We start from the raw sequence: 23721 nt of genomic DNA, 5'->3' as shown, positions 1-23721 counted from the left end.
TTTGTTTTTTTTTTTTTGTTTTGTTTTTACTTATATTAGAATTTGTTTGATGGCCTGAAACAATAAATTGCAGCAAAACAAAAATAGAAAAAAAATCTATAAGTGGGAAATATATGTTTCCCACACTATGAATGTAACTGTTGTTAGCCAATTTTGTCCAACAGCTTCTCATCACATCAAAAGGGATTTGAATGGAACAAATAGGATATGACTGAAAACCCCAACATATCATTGCCACCACATTAATCTTTGCACAGAGCTTTTAAAATAATATGGCACAACTAGAGCAATTTAATCCCCCAACCAACCACACATAGACCAATCTTGTTATTGGCCTATGTGTGCATTGAAGACTGCAAGTAATTTCAGAAAATGAAGTTGAAAGCTAAGTGTCAAAATATTTGGAACTGTGTGAAAGCTACTGACACACTCCTTTCCACATAACACTTTAAAGCTATATTTGCCTTCGATATGAATGTATAGGGAGAAGAAACTTACTGCAAACTCAGAAGCCTAAAGTCTTAGAAAACTAACTTTATTACAGTCACAGTGCAATGATTGATATCAATACTGTTCCAAAACATCCTTCAACAGAGCAAATGTGAGCAACAACAGTGGGTGAGTAAAAGAAAAAAAAACTGTTGTAATGCACAACACAATACAATAATTACTGCATTTAGCAATCATCAAAATGAGAAGATGTGTAAAAATGATGGCAGCAAAAACAACAAGGATAACATAAAGCAAAAAACTCAACAATAAAACCTGGCAAAAACATAAACATGACAATAAGTCAAAAGATTAAAAATGTACAGCAGAACTTTCTTGAGTAATGTTTCTCTCACTGTAGGTTAAACACTGCAGACAAGGGTGACAGCGTGAGACACTGAGTTATTGAAGCCAAGCTGCCAATGAGTCAACACCAAGGAACACTGTGGATAAGCTTGATGATGCTTTGGTCTTTGACCAAGAGGAAGTCAAGATAATGATGTAAACCATTCTCAGCCATGAGAGAAAATTAAGTCAGCTGTGGAAAATCGTCTTGGATTTCGCAGCTCCAATTTTCTGAATACCATTTTGAATAGCTGCATAAAGTTTAGGCTTGGGTTGCATAGAAAAGCTCAGTTGTTACTGTTCATCACTGGCCATAAAATGTTCTCATATACTTCACATTTTCATGTCACAAATGTTGCAATTCTTTAAAAAAAAACTTAATGAACTCCTTATAAACGTGGATTAACAGAAAAAACCTTAATTTTGTCTGACACTTGATGCTCCTGATCACTACGTTCCTCTGCCTGCACATGTGTGTGTGTGTGTGTGTGTGTGTGTGTGTGTGTGTGTGTGTGTGTGTGTGTGTGTGCGTGTGTGTGTGTGCGTGCGTGCGTGTCTGCTTGTGCGTGTGTATTCATCAAATGTTCTATAAATACTTAATGTTCTATGCTCTTCAAATCTGGTTAATCTTTGGTTTAATTCAAATAATTAGACAATCGGTTAGCACCAACAGCTATAAGAAAATCCGCTCGGTATTTGTGCTGATCAAAAGGATGTCTTAACGAGCCCATCGGAACAGAGGGGGTTACTCTTTGCCACTAGCTATTGAAAACCATTGAAGCAAGAAGGAAATGATTGGGGATTTGTACGTTATTCAAACAACAAAAGAAGCTTTGAATGGTGCTGTCTTTAGTTTTAGTATGAGTGACAACTTGTGTGAGGGCAGCCGAGACACTACTCTACTTATCACAGTGATTATCATTGAATAGTTAATTTATCAGAGATATTAAACTAGTATTACATAGACAGAGTAATATATTTCAAGGTACAGCTCTTGAAACCCAGAATTCAGTTTCTGTGGAAATTAGATAAATGAGATTGTTATAGAAAAGTCTTATATTATAGCTGTGTTATGACTAGGGAAATATCTAGTGGTTCAGCAGACAGTCACCATGGCCCTTCACACGGAGACCAAGGCTCATAACCTTTTTACTAAAGAAGAAAAATATTACAAGAGTCATTATTCAAGTATTGTTAAAGAAAGTTAAGTAAAGGAAAAACTTATGGTAGAAAAAGGTCCACATACAAAAGGGATAACAACAAGACTGTGAAACTAAGCACACTTAAGAGTTTTGGGGATATTCATGAGACAATACAGTGATATTCACATTATCTGCACACAAAATGCTCATATTTTATATGCACCAGTGTCTATCTTATGAGCTAAGAAATATGTTAATACACAGAATCTGATTCAGACAATAAGATGCTGAGGATAGACCACTGTATAGAAAACCAGCAGGAGGTAACAGAAGCAGAAACATCCAGTCCAACAAAAATTTGACATTTTAAAAGGGGAAATTTTTAACTCCAATATAAACCAATAACCTTGATAATTGGCCTATTATGAACTCCATAAAGGAACGGCTTGCATTTCTTATACTTTGTAGTCCTGTTGATAGACCTTAGTGAGTGAGCTGTCATTTTCAGTTTTCAAGAACTGTTTGTATGAGGCCAAGTTGTTTCAGACATTACACTGCAAGGTGGAGAGCGGTGAGTCCTGAGCAGCCCAGCACGAGACAAAGACGGCTCTGTCTCATTGCAACTCAGTGGCAGGAAAAACAGGAAGGCTCCTGTCATTTCTCTGGATGATGGGAATTCTACAGGTGCACTCGATAAGTGAATGACGATGATAAGTAAGTGACTGGATGCTTAATTTGAGGCTGCCTCGGCCGTCGTTACTTTTTCTCGAACGTCATTAACCCCTCCAGCTGCATGAGCACGTGTTCAGTTGAAGGATATACATTGCCCTTGGAAAGACGCCATTGGGGTTTAAAAGTTGTTTTCAAATGCCAAATTTGCTGAGAAGATATTTGTACTTAATATCTTCTCAGCAATCCTAAAGTATTTTACATGACTTGCAATATAGAACATTGAAACTAAACTGTATATTTTAACTATAACTATATGTGAAGATAGTACAACAACCTGCCACACCAGCTCCTCCAAGAATTCAAACATGTTTCTTCTAGTCGATTTCACTGTGGCACACAAAAGTTATGTGAAATCAAACTATAAAGCAAAATTTAGAATAAAACCACCAAAATATTCAGAGTGGCCTCCACGTTGTCCCCACTTTGTCTCATCATCTTGTACTGCACTCATCTGTAAATTAACCTCTGACACAGCTCTCCACTTTCCTTTGTAAAATACCTAATTCATGCAGAGTGCAGAGGAGAGAGTGGAACATTCTTGTGGGGATTACAGCACCCACAAGAACGTGTTGCAGGAGGATTAACCAGGCGGCCACCCGTGGATTTAAGCAGACAAAAAGGTATCATCAAAATGACAAAAGACTGCAAGAGGATCTAAAAGCCAAAGGCAGAATGGTGAGATAAAGAACCTGAAGGCTGGTGCATTGGCCCCGATGTAAAGATGCAAGTACAGTAACTCAGTTACCAAAGATGGTAGCTGAGTTAAAACACAAAGTGTGGAAATTAAGACAATGAGAAACAACATCACCTCAGTCACTCCGTGGAGACAACCGGTTTGCTTTGGTCATACATTTCCAGACAATAAAAGGGCTTATAAAAACAAGAAGAAAGATTAAGTTCAAATGACATTTGACAAAGTGCTAGTTTACAGTGTTTAAATGCAACATACTGCATTTATTCTTTTTTTAATAAATAAAGAAAAGAAAAGCAGGACAAAAAACCCACAAAGAAGCCTTTGTTTGTTAGTTTTCTGAACTTGATTCTTCATTCTTAAACAGCGCAGAGCCTGAGTGGCAGCAATATTGTAGTAGCAGGCAGCAAGCAAAACCAAAATCATGAAAAACTGCATACATCATTTGTTTCTAGATTACCTGCCATTTCCATTTCATTTGCAGCAATACAAACAGTTCCCAAAGACACTGCAGAGAATGTGAAGGGCCTGTGTTCACGTTCAGTCTGGAGGGTCAGAAAGAAGATGGTAACTTTAAATGTCTAATTTGATTTATTGATCACAAATAGGAACCAGAGTTTTAAGAATACAGGAAATCATCAGTTTAAAGAAACTAGCTATGCGACTAGCTAAGCTACTTCCACATTTGTGAATAAAAAAATCTGGCACAGAAGACGGGAGGATCTCTGGGAATCTATATCCTTGGCTGACACAGTTGTAGGTTGTGTGCTGTGCTGTAAATTTTACGTGTAATTAGGATAAATTATAGTGGTCTATCATACATTTTGTCATGAAAACCCTTGTTATCCATTTAAAGAGGAAGAAAAAAGCCATAAATAAAATTTGGTGCAGTTAAAAGGCTGAAAGCTTTTGCATGGAGCTTGAAACTTATTGCTTTCACACTGCTCAGCTGAACTGGGCCACACCACACACACTGCTGCAATTGTCTGACTCATTTAATGGGCAGCCACAGGCAGATGCAATGAAGGACAAAAGTTATGAGTTTTCTGTAGTTGGAGAAAGTGTAACTAGAAATACTGAGGAGCATGGAGACTATTTTACAAACAAAAGGCTATCGATTAATATAACAGTTACATTTGGCAAAATAATTATGGACTAGTTTTAGTTAGTATTAAAAGAAAAAAAAACTTTCTCTTTTTTCAACACGATAAACAAGATTAATGGAAAAACAATATTTTAATGAAGGACTGCATATCTTCCACTGCAATTATTTTTTAACTACCTATAACTATACACTTAAAAGAATTGTGTTACTTTTTTAATGAAACTTTGAGTATTTTTATTCTCAAATGATCAAGAATTGAAAGATTCCTTGAGCATTTGCAATAAAACATCTTATCTACATTTTCATGCCATCACTTTATTTTGATCGACATGATTGCCAAGAAAAGTAACTAAGCCAATTAAATAGTATTCACTGTAAATAAAACTCACCATGAATGTTATTGCTCTTCAGAGGAGTCTGTGTTAGGATTATGAAGCAACCGTCTCTTCTGTCTCTCTCTCATCTCTTCATCATCAGAAAAACTTTGATGGATAGGGATGCCTTGTGACACTAAACTACAACCTGGACACAGAAAGAGCTCGCATGTACTCACAGATAACATTGAAGTCCCAACTACAGTTGTAAAGAACTGAGCATTTTAAAAATGCAGTGCCTTCCAAAAGTTCAAGATACCTTTCTTGCAAAAATATCTCATGTCTTTCATGAAGATTTTATGCAATAGACCAAGATAAAGTAGTACATTTCTATAGAGTGGAGGCAAAATAGAGGCACAGGTTTAACGGTTGAGTCTGAACAGAAAATTTCAAGTCTTGCCATAAACTCTCAATTTTAGGTTCGGACGTTGCCAGGGCCATTGCAACATCTGAACAGGCCGTTTCAGAACAGATTCAACAATTTCTTTTTAATACATGGTTTGTATCTATAGCTGTATGTTTAGGCCTGAGTGTGTCCTGCTGGAAGATGAACCGAAATCAGAAGTCAGAAGTGTTTTGAAGCCGGTATAGCTACATTTCCAAAGCACTCCACGTTGTGGTATCTAAAAGCACAAAATTACTTCAACCTTAAAATATAAAATATAAATAAGTGATGTGTAAAGCAAAAGTATTACCCATGGTTTAAAATTGTTTCTAATTGGGGACTCTTGTGGCACATTTGTAGCTGGTTCAGGATAGTTATCTTGTTAACCCTTGTCAACCTGGGACAACTTTGCAACCTTTATCATTAATAGAAATCTAACATTCCTCAGTGGTCGGGTCACAATAGATTACATATGCAGAGACAAACACACCTGTTTGCCCTGTAACACTGCCACTAGCCTATTCTCATTCAGAGATTGCCAGATTGAGAACCTGTTTTAGAAAACAAAAACAAAAAAAAAACACTTGTTCTGTCCTGATTTAGAGATAAGAAAAAAACTACTATAGCTGCCATCATTACAGTTAAATCAGTAAAAAATAGTTTTCTTTACAGTTCTCCTAAGAAGCTCGACCCGTCAGTAAGACTGGATTTCACCTTCCTCTTCATTCTCTCTCTATCTCTGTTATCTCTGAGTCTCCTCATATGAGTGATGCTTCCTGTGTTGTCACTATCAGAAGCTAAACCTGGAGGGAGCGAGTCAAAGAAAGCCACCCCCAGCTCTGCACAGCATGAAAACACAGCCTGGGGCCTAAAGGTCAACAGGGGCCAACATGTCAGAAAGGGGGGTATGGGGGGGATCAGAGGCCACTAAAACATCAGGCTGCCCTGCTGTTGTGTGTCTGATCCAAGGGAAGCTTGGTGACAGCTAAATGGACGGGGATTCACATGGTGCAAAGAAATTAAATTAAATAACACTGATAATTTTTCTTTACTTTTAACATCTTTGTGTAGATTGCTATGAATCAATGGCTTGGTTGGGAAGATTTTAAAATCCATTTGATCTTTTTTTTATTTGTAAGTTAGACAAGTATAAACATAATGTAAGAAATAAAGCATTAACAAAGAAAGACAAGTGCTCAGAGGCCTTGCTGACAAGCTGCAAATCCAGCAAATTGACTTTAAACTCCTCCAGGGCTCTGAACAACCAAGTGTGTGAATAAATGCCTGGGAGGAGGCCGTGCGCGCGTGTGCGTGTGTGTGTCTGTGACAGAGAAAGTGGAGAGCCAAAGAACACAGCTTGTTGAAGTCACAACACGTGTTGCAATGTTAATTTCTCTTTGAGTAGCCAGAGTTTGGCTCATATTACGAATGCAGCTATAGAGAAAGTGGAAGCGCAGGACACCAGCAGGCTGCAGAACTGCAGCAGGAAGGCGGGTGGGGGGGCTTATGACGTCACATGGCTACCCTGCATGATCCAGAAAGGGGAAGACCACCTCACAGCTGCCCGTGTTGAAGCAATCATGGCAGACTTACTCACAAGTATTTCCCAGAACTAAGCTACCTGGGGGTATATTCTCCGCTTTCAAGTTCCTGCTCAAACTCTCTGCTTGAATATTAAATTACCTTTAACTGCTCAGTTTATTGGACAGTAAAATCTGCAGACTGAGAGCTAAGTTTTAAGAGTTTCACTAAGAGCTGTCGTCATTACTATATCCCATGAGAGAGGATATTGGTAATAGGAGTGAGCTTGACTAGTTCAGAATTTTTGTTCTCTCTGTCCTTTCATGGTGCCTTGCATAAGTATTCACTCTCTACTTTGTCACATTGCAACAAACATAAGTGTATTTTGAAGTGATTTGGTTTATTAGAAAAACACAAAGTAGCTCTTAATTATGAGGTGGAATAAAAAGACAGTATATGATAAGATGTTTTGTCTACAGCTCCTTCAGAGTTAGCTGGAGCCAGTTGAGTCTTACGTTTTCTATTTTCAGTTGATTGACTGAACAAACGTTCAAAACATTGAAATTGCGTTTTATAGCCTGAACCTTCTTTAAACTTCTAAATTTTTATTCATGACCTTTCTTCTGTGTTCCTTGATCTTTGTGGTGGATTTTTTTTCCCACTAATGCTCTTCAAGAAATGTCTGAAGCCTTCACATGCTTATGTTGTACTCTGCTTACTATGTAACTTCTGAAGATATCTGGCTGCACTATATTGTATTTAAAGGTAAAACAGTACAGTTGGCTCACTAAAAATGAACCCCACAATTGTCAGGGTCTGTCAATTATATTTAGATAAAATGTGATAACTTTAATGCATCGTTTTTCAAAAACCAACAGACCTTTCATGAGAATAGTCGGCTCCTGAGAGGGATGTCCGCCGTCTTCACTCTGAGAGGCCTCACTGTCACTGAGAGCAATTTAGAAAAGAGCTTAGTTTAATGTACAAGGTTAAAAAGAAAAAGAATGAGTGGATACATCTTAATTAAAATTAGCCTGTTAATATGCCAAAACATTAATACACAAACATTTAGCAAAATAAGACATTGGGAAAATGTAGTAGGATGTCAAATTTGTGGGTTCACTGTTATCAGAAAAATAGCAACTTTTTCAAAATAATCGCTAAACCTCTGTCTTCTTTCTCCCTCTTTTTGCTGCTCATCAGCGTGGCTGAGCAGTCGGACGGTCTCTTGCAGTCCTCTGATCTTCGCTTTCTTCTCATTTAACACCATGACAAAACGCGAATACATTTCCTTTTCCAACATCTCCTTATCCTTAACCTGCTGCTCCAGCCTGTTGGGACAAACATACAGTATCTCCATGTGAAAGCGAGCACACAAACAACTAGAATGTGTTTTAACTTGCCTTCTTATTTGATATTTGGGATGGTGTTTAATTTTAAAGAATATCATAACAGATCTGAAATGGGAGACTGAATTTGTGCCGCACACAAAGAGAAAAAAAAAACGCTTCTGTCTTTTTCACAATGTACGGAAACAAGGTGTGAAGTCTCTCTTTGATGTGTTACAGAGCTCAAAGCATTAACCAAATGTTAGAAAAACCAACACATGGTACGAAGAAAGTGCACACTTTTCAAACTTTAGGAGTGTGCACAGAAATAAGAAAAAATGAGTCTTTGGAGGATTCTGTAACCATATGAATGTAACCACAAATGTACAAAATTCCACAACAAATTTCATGCAATAATGATGGAAAAAGCATGAATCCAAAAAACTTTTACATGTCTAACAGCTGCCAATCTTCCAGCAAAATTATTCCAGTATACAGGCTTAAAAGTTTACTGCAATGCTTTGTGACATTTCAGGTCAAAAGTAAAGATAAAAAAAATAATGGATGATATATAAAAAATATTTACATACTTTTCCTTTTTTTAGAGCGTGTTGATCACAGGGAGCATTTGGTTTTTCACGTTTGGATTTTCAATTTTGACTTCATCTTTGTTTAATAAATAACCGTGTAAAATCAGATGTGTGATATTAAAGACTTGAGGAAAGATTTGGGTTTTTTTGTTAAAAAAACAAAAAAAAAAACAATGGATATGAATAAATGCTAACATAGCTTTAAAAAATATACTTAACACCAGATCAATTTTTCATTATTTTCCCAGACTTTTTCCCTTGAACTTCTTACTCTTTCAGTATTCGCAGGTGATCCTGTCTCAGTGTACAGTTCTCCTCTAACAGTCTTGAGTTTTCCGTCTCCAGATCTGCTCTGTGCTGCAGAGACTTCCCGATCATCTCCCGGATGAGCTCCACAGAGTCTGGCGCTGGCTGAAGCTCCACAGAGCCCAAGTGTATCTAGAACACCCAGACAAAAAAGAAAGGAGAGTATTAAAAGGTGACGAAAAAGTAAGGAAGAACAATTGCATCAGGTTCTTTTTGTGTTTTTGTACTAAAACAGCAGAAAATGAAGATTTTTCTGCTGGTTCTCTGGCTTTATTATTTATGGGTGACCAAATGGCCCAGCAGTAAAGAATGACCTTAATTATCAAGCCCTCTTCCTTTGCATTGACAGATTTATTGCCTAACACGTCCATCCCTTTGAGCAAGGCCAACTGACAACTCAAGATGGATCGTGGTCTAAATAACCGCATTGACACTGAAACACAAGTGGATTCTTGTAGTCTGGAAAAAACCCTGAAGAAAGTCCACTTGGCACTGTAGTCTTAACAGTGACACATAAAACTGTTAACTCGCCTCATCTAGCTTCCAAAAATCAGCTACCAGTGAAAAATGAGTAAGCATTTGCACCTTTCTGTCATCATGAGAAGTTCTGGTGGTGCAACAAACATTGCATAAAATTTTCTCTGAAGTGGGAGACTGAGAATGAGGTGTTTTCTTATGTCTGGGGAAAAAAAGCCAGATGGTTTATTGATTCACCAATAAAACTATGCAAGTGAGACATTTCCCCTTTCTTATTTCTTTTCAGTAGCTCTTTAGAATTAAACACATCCTTCTGGCCCAAGAAAATAACCCACGTTTGGTTGTCGTTTTGGCATGAAATCACTGAGAAAGAACTTAGAAGCAAATGCTGCACACAAAAAGATTTCGAGTGTTCCACCAATTTGATGTAGAATGCCAATTTTATCACTGACAGCAGCTCTTCATATTTGGTTGGCACCCTGGTCATAGCTGCACTTTCACTCACACACACACACACGCGCACAGACGTACACACACAGAACATAGTACACTGAAAAACCAGAAGGAAATACAGTGCTAAATCTATAACTGTACAGAAGTCGAAGAAACACTGTAATAAAGCCGCCATCTTCAAAATAGCTGTCATTTTTGACCTGTATTGATGCATTTCTTGCAGACCACACTGTTTTACCCTCTTTTGATTAACTTGAATGTGTCATTTAACAACTGACTTCATCCTGTCCTCAGAGATTTTCTTTGTCCTGTACATATTATCTTACATTCTAGAACATTTCAGCTTCAAGGTTTGCTTCAAGTAATCTCTTTTTTTTTCTGACTCTGAGCAATTATACCAAATAACCAATCATCCATTCATTCTCTATAGCCACTTGAACAATCCCAGTGCGCTGGGGACCTTCTCCATTGATCATTGGACGACATGTGGACAACACCCATTAAACTTAGTCTATCACAGAGACACCATGCATATGAACACTCATCTAAGAGCAGCTTAGAGGAGCCAATAATAGTTATGTTTTAAACTGGGAGAATGCTGGAGTACCCAGAGAGCAGTCTGCTTTTTTCCAATGCCTATTGATGATTTCTAAACTGTGCAACAATTTAGAAGAAAAACGTTAAAACCAATAGTTATCTAAAAACTACTACGAGTTTCTGTTGTTTTTTTCCCCAGTTTTTATTCTTTGCTTCTCTGAAGAAATGACCATTTTTGAGAAAGTAGATTTCACTTGGCCACTATGGCTGTGCATTGACCACTCCCTGCATCTCGTGACTTGACAAGCTTGATAGGATGAGCACAGGAAGAGGACCACCCAGAATTTATGGAAGATGATCCTAAGAACTAAGGCTTGTTCAGTAACATTAAGTTGTCTCAGATGGCCGGAGCAGTGTTCTCTCATGGAAGGACTTAGTGTGACTTGAAGCTTAATGACTCATCAGCATGTTGATGTAGCTGTGATCCGGTAGATGGGTGGCAAGATTGTTTAGTTTGGCAAGTTTGGGAGAGACACCCACTAAGAGCGGACAAAGGTTGTTATATCGAGTTTCAGTACTATTCACGTGATTATGTTTAATTCCAAGACGTATGAATTTGTAGACTGGGAGAGGATACATTTTACCATCTGTTTGCAAAAGCTAGGAGGCTACCAATTTGTGAAGGTTAGTGGAAGCTTTGATCTTCCTCTAACCTCCAATCCATCTTCTCTTCAACCCCGTCTTATACTTCTTGCTATCTGGATCTAAATCTCTCCAATGCTCTCCACCTAAGAAAGGTCATATGACAATAAATCAACCACATATGAATGTTAGGAAAGAAGTGAACTCTGACATGCTGAGTACACAAATATTTCCACACTTCAAAGAACAATGTTAATGCTAATACCCATCATTTGCAGTACAACTTTTAATCCAAACTAATGCCTGGAACTTTGTAAACCTTTGCTCTGCATACTGACAGAGTTTGGACATTAAATCTTCTACAAGCAACACTCAACCAGCTGAATGCACCAGAAACAGACATCTAAACCTCTGCTAGGTCAGAGTCTTGTTTACTGAATGAGCATTAGACTAACCTCAGCTGTTGTTTATTTATTCTGCTCCTGCTGACTTTTAAATACCAACGGTTGCATGTTTCTCCATCCTTAAACTTCTGGGTTTTCTAAGAAGATCTACAGCTGTAAACACAAGCACTTAAAATCACCAAGGGTTTACTCTTATAGCACAGAAAAAGGAAGACATATGCTAAACAATCTATAAATACTCAAATCTATTCAAACAGCCATTACTGAAACATTGTAATTAATGCATTTTAAAGAAGCCAAGGTAAATGTATGTTTGACTTTTGCTCCTTTAAAAGTAAGGAGGGGAGTGGAATATTCTGTCAACTTTTCCTTACTCAATTTGTTTCTCCTGACACAGAAAGTTAAAGGTCACATGGCATGTTGTTGCCAACTTCTGCCAAGATGTGGGAGGTCAGACTCTTTGTCTGTGAAGGAAAGCCCACTGCCACATTCTTTTTCTCAACTGAAACAACAATGAAGCAAAGATATTGTCCATTTCTGCCTCCAAAACCTTTATAAAAAATATCACAAAAAACACTGAATGTTCCAAGCTTTGACACAAAGACATAAGAAATTAATAGCAGCATTGTCACTTAGTAATAAAACTTAAATGCTTTTCACACCTGTTGTGTCTGAGATACCGTACGATTATATTTTCGTAGGATAGCATAATTTAGGAGAATGTGTTAAAATCAAAACGTCTGGTTTCTCAAATCTACAGTGTGGTTCAGAGTGTGTGGTCTGGAAATTTGTTTGTGTGTGTCTGTCTCAGTCAGACCGAAAGGTCAGATGTTGACATGGCTGTGCAGCACAACTGTTCTGGTGAAAATGTAACATGCTGAGAGTACGGAAAACAAGGGGTTTGTCATCAATACTGCTAAAAAACTTAAATCAACATTTAGAGTTACTGTTTTCAGGATTATATCTTCCTTTAATCAAAAGCATTTTTTGTGGCATCACTCCATAATCTCCCCTTAAACCTTTTGGCTTTCAAATAATATCAGCATTGACCATTGATTATATTGAATGATTAGTTGGCCTAAATATTTGCATACAGACTGACTGAAACAGTCATTTACAAAACTCTGTGTGGAACTTAAAACTACCACTGCACATTGTCCTAAGCATATCTTACAGTGAAATATGGTGGTGGCTACAGCATGTTGTGGGGTTGATGTTTAGCAAGGACACAAAAACTGTTCAGGGTCAATGGTTAGATGGATAGAGCCAAATGTAGAGAAGGAGAACTGGTATACAAAAAAAGACCGCAGGGGAGATTCATCTTTCAGCAGGACAATAGCCCTAAACATAAAACAAGAATTATAATTTTATGCTTGAGATTAAAGCTTATTCATGTATTATAAGTGTACAAAATACAGACATAAATCCAATTGAGATTGAAAATATGTGGTTAAAACTATTATTATATGTTTTCCAAACAATCTGTCTGGGCTTGAGTTTTTTTGTTGCAAAGAACAGCCAATAAATTCAGAGGCTATATTTGCTAGGGGAGACATACCCCCCAAAAAACTGAAAAAAGGGATCTATCACATTATCAGGGCTGAACAAAAATGCATTTTTTGTTTTAAATCATTTTTAAAACTATGCTGAGCTATTTCAAAGAATAAACATTGTTGTAGTTTGAGAAAGTACATTGTCAAACATATATCTTATATACAGTTTCAGTCTTTAAATAGCTATTGTGTCTACCAAACAGGACAAGTGAGTGGGAAACCTGGAGCTTCTCATGACGATAAGACAGTATTCAAGGTTTGGCACGGCTACTTGGTACGGGAAACGTGGGCAAAGAAGATGAAATCAGCTTGTCTTCTCAGTGTCCTGATCTACTGTGAGGGGGCGTGACGCCAGACAAAGAGCAGGAAGTGAGGGGCGACAATCAGTCCAGTCTTGATAATACAAACTTTCACAGAAACAGCAAAACAAGCTACCAGACAGGACTTTCTCAAGAGCAGGTAGTAGGGCGAAATACTTCCTTCAGTGAGGTGTCTGAGTTTAAAGATGTTGGTTGCTGACAAGTTAGTTACTGCCTCTTTTTTTGTTTTGTTTTTGCTCGTGCTTAGATGAGTGTTCATTCAAATTAAAAAATTTAATCCCAATAAAATTGTTTTCGGCTGAAAGTGTTGAAAGGAATCCAAGGCTAAGTCGCATCACTTACACATCACCCTATCCACTCCGGTAACGTGCCATTGGAAAAGGAGACCCAGGTCCGTTTACAGGTGCCACGATGACTAACTGCATCCAACTATAATACCTAAAATAAAATAATAATTTCTGCTGGGCTTTCTTCAGGTTGAAAGAAAGAATTGTTTAACATGTTGTATTCATTTCCAGCTGCTATTTTTATTTAATATTATATTTATTTATTTAGTTATCTATTATATTTAATCAGTGAATAAATGCAATGCAAGATTGGATTTATATCTTATAAAAATATATAATAAGCTCCTCCAGAGGAATCCCAAGGTCTTCCAGCAGCCAGCCAAGAAATAAAGTTCTTATCTCTTTATGCTCATGACTTATGTCCATTTGTGTCCAGAGGGTGTAACAGTAACTCAGACCATTATGAACACCGGGTTAATATTGTGAAGGTTGCACTTTTAGCCTCATCAATACGCCCATCCAGAGATGCACAATAAAGATCTGCAGATTCCCCAGCGGTTTCTGGGGGATGGGGCGTTAGCAACAGATTGTTTGAGCCCTGTGGGTTGTAGGGTGGGGTCCTTTTGGATTGGGGCTTGCTTACCACAGATGTTATCAGACCACATTAGATTTGTATCTGATGAGTTTGGAGACCAGCTGCAGATTTAAAGCTTTGTTGTATTATTTGAACTATTCCAAGCAGTTTTGCATACCATTGTTCTGCAAGAAGATTGCCTGCAAGTGAAGGGGCAAGCTGATGACATGTTTTGCTGTATCACAAGTCTGACACATCAATTTGAATACCGGAGTGGAGGTATTTGATAATAAAACACTGCAATTCAAGAAAGAGAGCAATGTCACTGACTGTACCAATTAATGTTGTGGCTGAGATGTGTATTTGACTTAGTCCAGGGGTGGGCAACTCTAGGCTTGGAGGGCCGGTTTCCTTTAACTTTTAGATGTGTCTCTACTTCAACACGCCTGAGTCAAATAATGAGGTCGTTAGCAGGACTCTGGAGAACCTGACCGAACGTAGGAGGTTATTCAGCTGTTGGATTCAAGTGTGTTGGACAAGGGAGACATTAAGAGTTGCAGGACACTGGCCCTCCAGGACCAGGATTGCCCACCCCTAACTTAGTCACACTTTTGATTCCTTGATTTTCTTTTCTGTCATTGCACTAAAATAGCTGAGCAAGCTTCTAAATTAAGGCCTTAGATCATGACTAACTTTAATGTCGTTATTATTCCCTGTCATATAATTAAATTACAAAAATGCTAGACCCCATCAAGGCTGAATTTATTTCAGTCTCATTTATTTGATTAATCAGATCAGGTCAGCTATAATTTAATATTCAACATCAAATTCTATAGTCAGCTTTGGAATGAATACGTTTCTTTCCTGGCACACTGAGTTTAGAAGATTTTGTAATGTGGAGTTGTGTCTGAGATGGTTTCAAAATCTTTATCTGAAGCACACGTCAACATGTTTCTCTTACGGTGCTGCCCACACAGCTAAAGTTTGTGAGTCCAGGACATGCTATTACTGCAGCGTCGCTTTATTTTATATTAAGATTTCAGTCATCATATCATCCAGACTAATTCAGATTGTTCAGATTTGCTTCGCTATTGCTTATCATGTAACACATCCCCATCCATATGAGAAAAATCAGAAACACATTAACCGAGGTAGAAAAGGTCGCTAATCAGCCGATGTGTAAGACAGGACAGCCCTGTTCGTAAATCAAGGTTTTATGGTCTGTACTGTGTTCCTAACCTTCTGGCCCTCTTTCTGTGATCATCTTCTTTTGAGCAGTGCCCACAGACCATTACTGACCTGCTCCCTAAAGGCAAAAGCACCCCTAGGTTAGAAGAATGACATGAAAATCAACAGAGAGAATCCGGAGCTGCTCTTCATCAAACATGTCAGTTGCAGTGAGTAATCCTCCAGAGCCGTAGAAAAGGGGTTAGCTTTTTGAACATTTTCCGGATTTAACAGTGGCTGTTGGAAATATTTTACGTTACCACTTTTTCTTAATGTAGCCATCTCATTATGTTTCGATTAATGGCAAGACAGATGTTATTTGTAAAGTTACAGTTTGTGACTTTTTTTCAGTTTCCTGTGGGCAGCAAAACCTTTATAACTCCACTATAATGTTGGGAGGCAATAAACCTTATCTTTAAAACGGCCCCCACCATAAAAAAAAAATAAATAAAAGCTTCCTTTCTATTTTTGTTGTTTGTCATTAGAGGCACTTATCCTCAGGGAACGGTGATAACAGGACGTAATGTTATGGCATTCAAAAGCACTGATACATTTTTATCCAAAAAACTCAAAACCAGTACCAGCAAATCAGGCAGCAGTGGAGCGTTTCGGGATATAAACCAGCTGAGTGACCTGCCAGTCAATGAAAGTTCTTTTTTTAATAATAAACACATTTTCTTAAATTAAAGATTAGATGCTATTCCTTATTTATAAAATAAGCTTATTTCCTGACAGCATAGAATACGCTGAAGTATTTATTTTAATTTTAACCAGGGGGTGCCATTAAGTGTGGAGGGAAGAGGATTTTTTTCAATCAACTTAATGAGGAAGACCACGTTCACACTGCAAGACTTCATGCTTATTTTGCAGAGATCTGATCCATGGCAGAGGAATTAATGGACCATGTTGTCGTTATGGAAGTAACTGTTTGCGCAGTATATTTCTCTCTGTGAGCACAGATTCTGAAGTGCATGTGAGCAAAGTGATTAACTCCACTAACAGTGTCTCCTCCAACACAAATTTGCAAGTATGTCACCTTTTAATGATTTGTGTTGTTAGGTCGGTCAAAACAAACAAACAAAAAAAAGTCAGATCTGGGCAACATTTGTTTGCAGAATGTACATAGTATATGCTCCATTAATAAAGGTCGAGCTGAATCCAACTATTGTTTCTGGTGAAATGTCTTGTAAAGTATATCAAGATATTTTATTTCTTGCCTTTTTTGTCACAGTTAATTATGTTAATTAGTCATCATTGCAAGTAAAAAAAAAATGCTAATGAATTCTGGTAGAATGTTTTGGAAACAAATAAATACTGAAAGACATTCTCACCAAAATGTTGTTGCAGATCTTCTGATATGAAAGAAGATTGTGATCCGAAGAGAGGCAAAAAGAATATTCCTCTTTCCCATTTTGTTTTCCTCCCACTCTTTCTTCACCTTTTGTTAGAGCTTGAAGAAGATCTTCAACATATTTCTCCCTTATGACTCCCATCTCATTGGCTTCTCTTGTCACCTCATCCTCTGAAACTGACAAAACAATCACTAGTCAAACAATTACACTCTTGAAAGGCTTTTTTTTTTACTTTTATGTTGCCTTTATTTCATACATGCATGGAAATGAAGCATGGAACTTGGAGTTCACAGAAGATTGCAAGAAAAACTATAAACATTAATTAAGCAGTAATTAAGCATGTGAAAGCAGGTTTTAAAGGAAGCATGCAGAGAAACTAAGGAGGGATGTCATCAGTTGTTGCACAGCTGCTAATGCTGGCTTGAAGGTCCCAATTAACACATAAAACACAGAAACATTGACAACCCAGGAGCCCACACATAGCTGTTGCAATTCTATCTCTACCTGTAAGCTCTGCAGATGGACAGAAAAAAAAAACTATGGAGTAGTTATGTTCCAGGTGTCCTTTAAGAGAACACATAGTCTCATACACACATAACCACAGACCCACACATACACACAAATACGTCGTTGCATGTGTACACACATTCACATTAGCGTTGGCTTGTATTGACAAAGACAACCCTTGTAGAGTTTAATATAGTTTCTACACCTGTAAGCTGCACAGTATAGGAGTAAAGAAGAATAATGAAACAAGGTCCCCGCTGTCCCTCAGGTTAAGCAATCAGAACAGTCATGACATTATGAGATGGGGTCAACCAGGTGCTGTGGACAGCCTGGTGAATGGTACACCTGCTGACAAAGTCATTTTCTACCACTGACTCATTGGAGTATCTTTTTGTTAATAATCTGGATACAGTTTTCAAATATAAAGCCCTTACCTTCTCCGATCCACGCTGAGCTTCCGTCAGTGAGAGCTAGTGTGAATCCAGCACCCAGGTCCACAGCCCAGTCAACTCTTAGGAAGTAGGGGATGCCTGGATTCAGAGTAATCTGCTGTACCGTGCCACTCATGTTTCATATAACCTTAATGCCTGCAGAATATCAAAAAGAGGTATTTACAAATCCTAAACAAAACTCCATGCATTCATCTTCTGTTTTCTACTTATCAGAGATCAGAAAATTCAGGTATTCCACCCAGGGACATTCTCCAGCTCCTTCTGGGGAATGCAAAGATGTTTCCAGACTACAACAACATTCAAAGTGCCTCCAGCAGGTACTTGGTCTTCCTCAGGACTCCCGTTCAGTGAATGTCCCCAAAGGGCATCCTAATCAAGACGCCAGAATTACTTAGACCAGCTCCTTCTGATGATGGAGAGAAGACGCTATACTTGAAGTTCTCCCCAAATGGTTGAGTTCTTCGTCCTCATTTCGCTACTTGTGTCTGGATTCTTGTTCCTCATGGCAAGAGCTGAGAGTCAAACCATAGACTCAGCAATAAATTTAAAGTTTGGCTTTTTGCCTTAGTTCATTAGATCAGAGCTGCACCCATGTTATGGCATTCAAAGTCCTCATCCATTCAGCAGCACTTCATCCTACCACCACCAGTGAAAAAGACACCAGCATGCTTTAAATCTTCCACCTAAGGCAGAGACTGACCACAATCTGAAGAGAGCAATCAACCTTTTTCCGGTTGAGAACTATGGCCTCAGACTGCAGTGGCTCAATGACCTTGATGAATTGCAGATCACAATAACAGACGAAACCTTTCCCAGACTAAGCAGACCAGGGGATCCCCCAAGAGCCTGGACTGTCGGGGGTGGGAGGGAGCGTTGTGGGTGAGAGCCTGGTGGTCGACCGTTTTGCTCCAGGCTCGACCAGAAATATCTGAAATGCCTAACCAAACGGGAATATAAAATCCAGTCTGGTAAAATGCAGGCGGGGAGGCCGAGGTGCCTGTGAATGTTAATTTCTGGTGGCATAAACTGAGTTTTGGTGGAAGCATGAAGCCATGTTTCTATGTAAAACTGTATTATTCTAAATGTATAAAACAACAGCTCCCTTTCATGTGGTCAGCTTACTTTGTTGGCCTTTTAAAGGAGGTCCTAGGATCTAATTTGAAAAAAACCCTAAGAGCGTTGTAGGGTTATCAATCTACCACATGCATCAATGTACTCCATTGTTTTCCTTCTTGGCTTTGGGGAGCAAGGCTCCTTGTGTGTGTCTTCGGTGGGGGTATTTCTGAGTCAGTAGGACCACATGGATATTAACAGGTTTTGGCAGATTTTTTCTTTCTTTCTTTTTTTTGTGGGAATGTGTGTTGCTTATTATCAGCAAGATAATCACATGCTGTTAAAAGGAAAATACACAACTATTAAACCTCAGGTAGCTACTTGAGTGCATTCAGAGTATTAATTTATTATATATGCAAACACTTCTAATATTTCACCGCCACTCATCTAAGCGGCATCTCATGGACTCCCAAAAACATGTGGACATGTCAACTTAAGAGTATGATCAGCTTTGTAAGCTTCCTGACCTAGAAATACTCAGTGAAAACACTGACACAGATTTAAAGATCATAAAAAGTCCTAATTATATTTTGGTTTTGGAAAGTTTATTTATTATTTTTGTTTGTTTTGTAATTTTGTGAAAAGCTTAGATTATGCATCCAAAGTTATGTCAGACTATTACGAGGAAGTTCAAACCAGTGGGACCCACTCATGTTAAAGAGCTTCCTGCTGTGAAACTGAATTGTTATTTGCCAGTGCCACGGTGATAAACAGCCTGAGCCACATAACCCTCTGGCTAATGTCTTTGCTGCCTGACTCATGGCTGCAGTTAAAGTGAGGGCTCCAGCTAGAAACAGCTGTCTTTCTACAGCTAAGACCTAAACTGTTCACAGGGTTACAATATAGTCTGAGTCTGTGCCTAAAAAGGCTACCTAGTTGTCAAGATGTGCATGTTGTGCTCTGTTCGAACCTTTTAAGAAACTTTTACTTGATTGTGAATAGTCAATCCTAAACATGTAATTATAAGTTCCACCACTAGTGAGTGGTGAATTAGACAGCTTCCCTTCTTAAACACAGGGAAAAGAGTGTGGAGAGGGAAGGAAAATGCCAACTAAATGAGCAGTTAAGAAAGCTGAACAATTTGGGGGAGAAAAGTCAATGATTGGCCACGTTGAATTATGCAATGACATGATGAGCATTTTACTGCTAAGTAGTTACTGCAAGCCATTGTTAGCCATGCTTCATGTACACTATTTAGTCAAAGATTTGTCCACAAAGTTAATACAGATAGATGATATAGATTATATTGTAAAAACACCAAGTATAATGTTGTAAATATCTACCTATTTCCACACAGTTGTGCTATGATATCACCAAAAAGGTGGCAGTAAGAATTTAAGCCTTTTTGTGACTCAATTGAAATTGGAGGCAAAATTAACACCTTGACTGAGTGACTTTGTTTCTCAAATCATCCCTGAGTTAATACATGCTGACAACTGCAGCCCAGAAAAACCAAGCAAGAGCTCCAGTTTCAATATCAATGTCATTCAAAGTGATGCAATCTGAAACGATAACAACATAAAAGTACCTATGTATCTCCTACACACACACACAGAAACACCAAAACTTGAGTACATGTAAAAATGTAACACGGAACAGATTAAGGATGACCCTTTGTGCTTTAAGAAGGGGCGTAGCTGAACGAATGACGTTGCTAAAGGCATCAACTTTAACCTCATAAAGTAAACCCAGCTACTCATTAGTTACTGTAACATCTGTTGTGAGGGAGCGACGACCCTGTGCTAATGACAGAAGGACACTTCCATTAAATAACCAGCACTGTCTGTCTGTCTGTCTGTCTGTCTGTCTGTCAGGGATGGATAGTCGTGCAAAACCATCAAAGCCAATTCTTCAGTCTTACTGTCGGCATCTGTTCAGATGCTAGAGCTTCCGATACAAACTTTGAAGCAAATAAATCATCAACAAAAAAAACACCAGGACACGTAGCTTTTATCTTAGTCTTTCCTATACAGTACCTTTCTGACACTGTTGAAATTCTTGAAAACTTTATGGTATTATTTTTTAATATCTGTAATTTGACATTGATCTACAATCAACAGGTTGCATAAGCTAATCATTTAAGTGATTAGTGCTTATATATATAAAATCTTTTGATTTTAATATGCAGCTAAATCAAGAAATCTGAAGCGCAGCTGTCTATTACCATATTTATTTTTTTTATTTTTTAAACCAGGCTGCTTTCTCCATATCTGGGATCAGTCTTTGCCTAAAGCGAAAGAGTTCAAATATTTTGGTGTCTTGTTCATGAGTGACAGCGGATGTAGCAACAGACAGGTAGACAAACTAGAGTTTTGTCTGCGTTAACAAGAGTGACACTTAATGAATCTTGATTTTCCGACTGATGGCAGATCTTGGGGGGATTGGTCCAAAATCTGCAATCGGTGCACCACTAGCAACAGGTCATTTTGATCAACAACAAAACTAGTAACTTACCAAAAAAAAAAAAAAAAAACTAACACAGTTTACTTCACAATTAAATAAACTACCAGCTTTCTTTGGCATCAAGCTATCAAAAGTCAACCATTTAGATCTGTTCTCCTCTCAATCATTACTTTGGTCTCAGAAATGTTTCCTGCTTTTGCCATCCTGATAGAAACAATCTCAGTCTGGACTGCTTAGACACATGGTTCCAAGTTAGCTTCATACTACAAATTGCCATAAGGCCAGGGGTGTTCGCTGTGTGTGATCAAACTTAGCATGCACTGCACATAGTGGTACTACATTGGACCTTGATTTGACAACAGCGCAAGGACCTAAAGCAGTCAGCATACTGTAAATTATAAAACCGAAAGGCATCATGAAGAATGTGGGCCTGTTTAGGCTTGAATCCCACCAGTGAAATTTCTAAAACATTATTTATGTGTGGTTTACAGTGTGACAGATTTCCTTGCGCGCATAGCGCACTCTAGGAGTGTCTGGGAAGGAAATGTCAATTGGGATTTACAAAACATGGTCTAAATGCAATCAAGATGGCATGTGGTTTGTTCAAGGGAGGAGACTTCATTGCGAAAATGTTAAATGAAAAGTAAACCACAAAACCCTATCTTTACGTCATCATGAGACAATAGCATAGAAAACTTTATAAGTGCAAAATATTATGGTTAATTTAAGTTTTACTTGGATATTATAGTGCAAAAAAAATTATCTGAATCTGGGAGATATTGGACTGTATTGGAAATAACTGGATTAAATAAATAAGAATTGTAACAGTTAAGTATACAAAATGTTTAACAAAAAAAGAGTCAACAAAATTGTATTATTCCAATCATCTCACAAATACAGTTTTAAAAATCTACTTTACTCTTTGCTAAGAAGGATTAAATAAGTGATAGAGCAGCTACCAAAATGGTTCACAAAATGTGAACCATTTTGAAACAATAAACTCAGGGCTCAGGAACTGGCATACAAATGTATTCACATCCCTTGAACTATTTCCCAATTTGTCACACTAAACTACAAACTACAATATATTTTACTATGTAATGTATTTCAATATGAATGTGCAATTAAATTTCATTTTGATTGTGCAAAGGTGGATTTTTCATTATATAAAGAACATTACAGATAACCCTGCATCCTCTTTATGACATTTTTATGCAACCACAGGATGTCTTCAATCTGAGCATTATTCAGAACCCCTACTGCTACAGGAGATCCTTCCTGCCCGCAGACATGAAATCTACAAGAGCTAGATTGGATGTCTTTAAATGAACTTGTATGAGTTATAATGATATCCAATTCCTTTAGGATTAAAAAAAATATTGAGTTTAATTGAACTGCATTGAATTTGTTGTTCTACAGGGACAGGGAAGATACTCAAAGATGATCAGACTACGGATAGTCAATTGGGACTATATAAAAATCCCAACTGACTTTTATATTTACCCTATCCTATCTGCCATGGATAGGGTAAATTTAGAATAAAATCAAGACAGAAAAAATTTCCAAAATTACAATACTGTTTGAATTAAAACAGATTTGAATGATAGAATGGCACAGCCAAAATCCAATTTATGTTTTGTGGAAATATATATTTTTTTAAAATACAAATTCACCAAACTTGGTGTAATTTCACCAAGTTTCACAATTTTGCAAAAGAGAATGGACATATAATTCTACCTCTAAATGTCCAATGCTGATCAAAACATATACCAAATGCAGCTAAATGTGGCTCTCAGAGAGGCAACTTACAAAAGCATGCCACACTTTTTAGATAATTTTTGGGGATGGAGGGAGACATGTATCATTCTTCATTATGCTTCTTAATTAGGTTTTACATTTTTATTGGTTTATGACATAAAAGCACAATGCAATACCACAAGTTCGTGGTAATGGCTTGATTACCACGAGGTACAAATGCTTTAGCATGGTACTATATTTCTGTCATATTCTTGTAAAGGAAAAAAAAAAGGTATTTATATTTGTAAACAAACAAACAAACAAACAAAAACTCATAATGTAATAAGAACTTCCTGGTTCTACTGTTGCTGTATTAAAGGATTTATCAGTTTACCACAGGACTTTAGTAGTATTTTATAGTGCAGGAAAAGCAATAACAGCGTGCATAGTTGACTGCTGCACACTATGCTTGCTTATATGTTCTCTTAGGACAGAAACACCTACTGTTTTAAAACTTACGGGTACAGGTTAATTGCTGCCACGTCCAAACGCTTAAGTTTTGAAAAAGAAAAACACTGGCTAATCATTGCACACTTACATTGACAGCTCGGCTTCTCCCTTCAAGTCGTTTTGCCATTTGCTCTTAGCCAATCACCAAACAGCGTAAGGTGTTAC

At 37.7% G+C, this 23721-nt stretch overlaps 1 protein-coding gene across 1 annotated transcript; it reads right to left on the bottom strand.

Annotated features, from left to right (window-relative positions):
- On the bottom strand, window positions 1–23721 carry LOC106919010 (DNA repair protein XRCC4). Its single transcript, XM_014989131.2, has 8 exons — window positions 23645–23721; window positions 17776–17928; window positions 16814–17010; window positions 8974–9140; window positions 7951–8115; window positions 7665–7732; window positions 4894–5026; window positions 1–3944 (listed from the first exon to the last, which is right to left on the bottom strand). The coding sequence occupies exons 2-7, from the start codon at window positions 17906–17908 to the stop codon at window positions 4902–4904; spliced, it is 855 nt and encodes a 284-aa protein (XP_014844617.2). The 5' UTR covers window positions 17909–17928; window positions 23645–23721; the 3' UTR covers window positions 1–3944; window positions 4894–4901.

Source organism: Poecilia mexicana, unplaced genomic scaffold (genome assembly GCF_051168715.1).
Source record: "Poecilia mexicana isolate PSO_F unplaced genomic scaffold, ASM5116871v1 scaffold_9, whole genome shotgun sequence".
NCBI lineage: Eukaryota > Metazoa > Chordata > Actinopteri > Cyprinodontiformes > Poeciliidae > Poecilia > Poecilia mexicana.
The sequence above is the reverse complement of the archived record's forward strand: the minus strand, read 5'-3'. Positions and strand labels throughout refer to the sequence as shown.

Bases quoted from the DNA above. Each gene is read 5' to 3' on its own strand.
- LOC106919010 (XM_014989131.2), bottom strand. From the start codon at position 17,908: ATGAGTGGCACGGTACAGCAGATTACTCTGAATCCAGGCATCCCCTAC. The intron at 17,011-17,775 runs GTAAGGGCTTTA...TTGTTTTGTCAG, and splicing joins CTCAGCGTGGATCGGAGAAG to TTTCAGAGGATGAGGTGACA. The intron at 9,141-16,813 runs GTGAGAATGTCT...TGGGTGTTCTAG, and splicing joins AGATCTGCAACAACATTTTG to ATACACTTGGGCTCTGTGGA.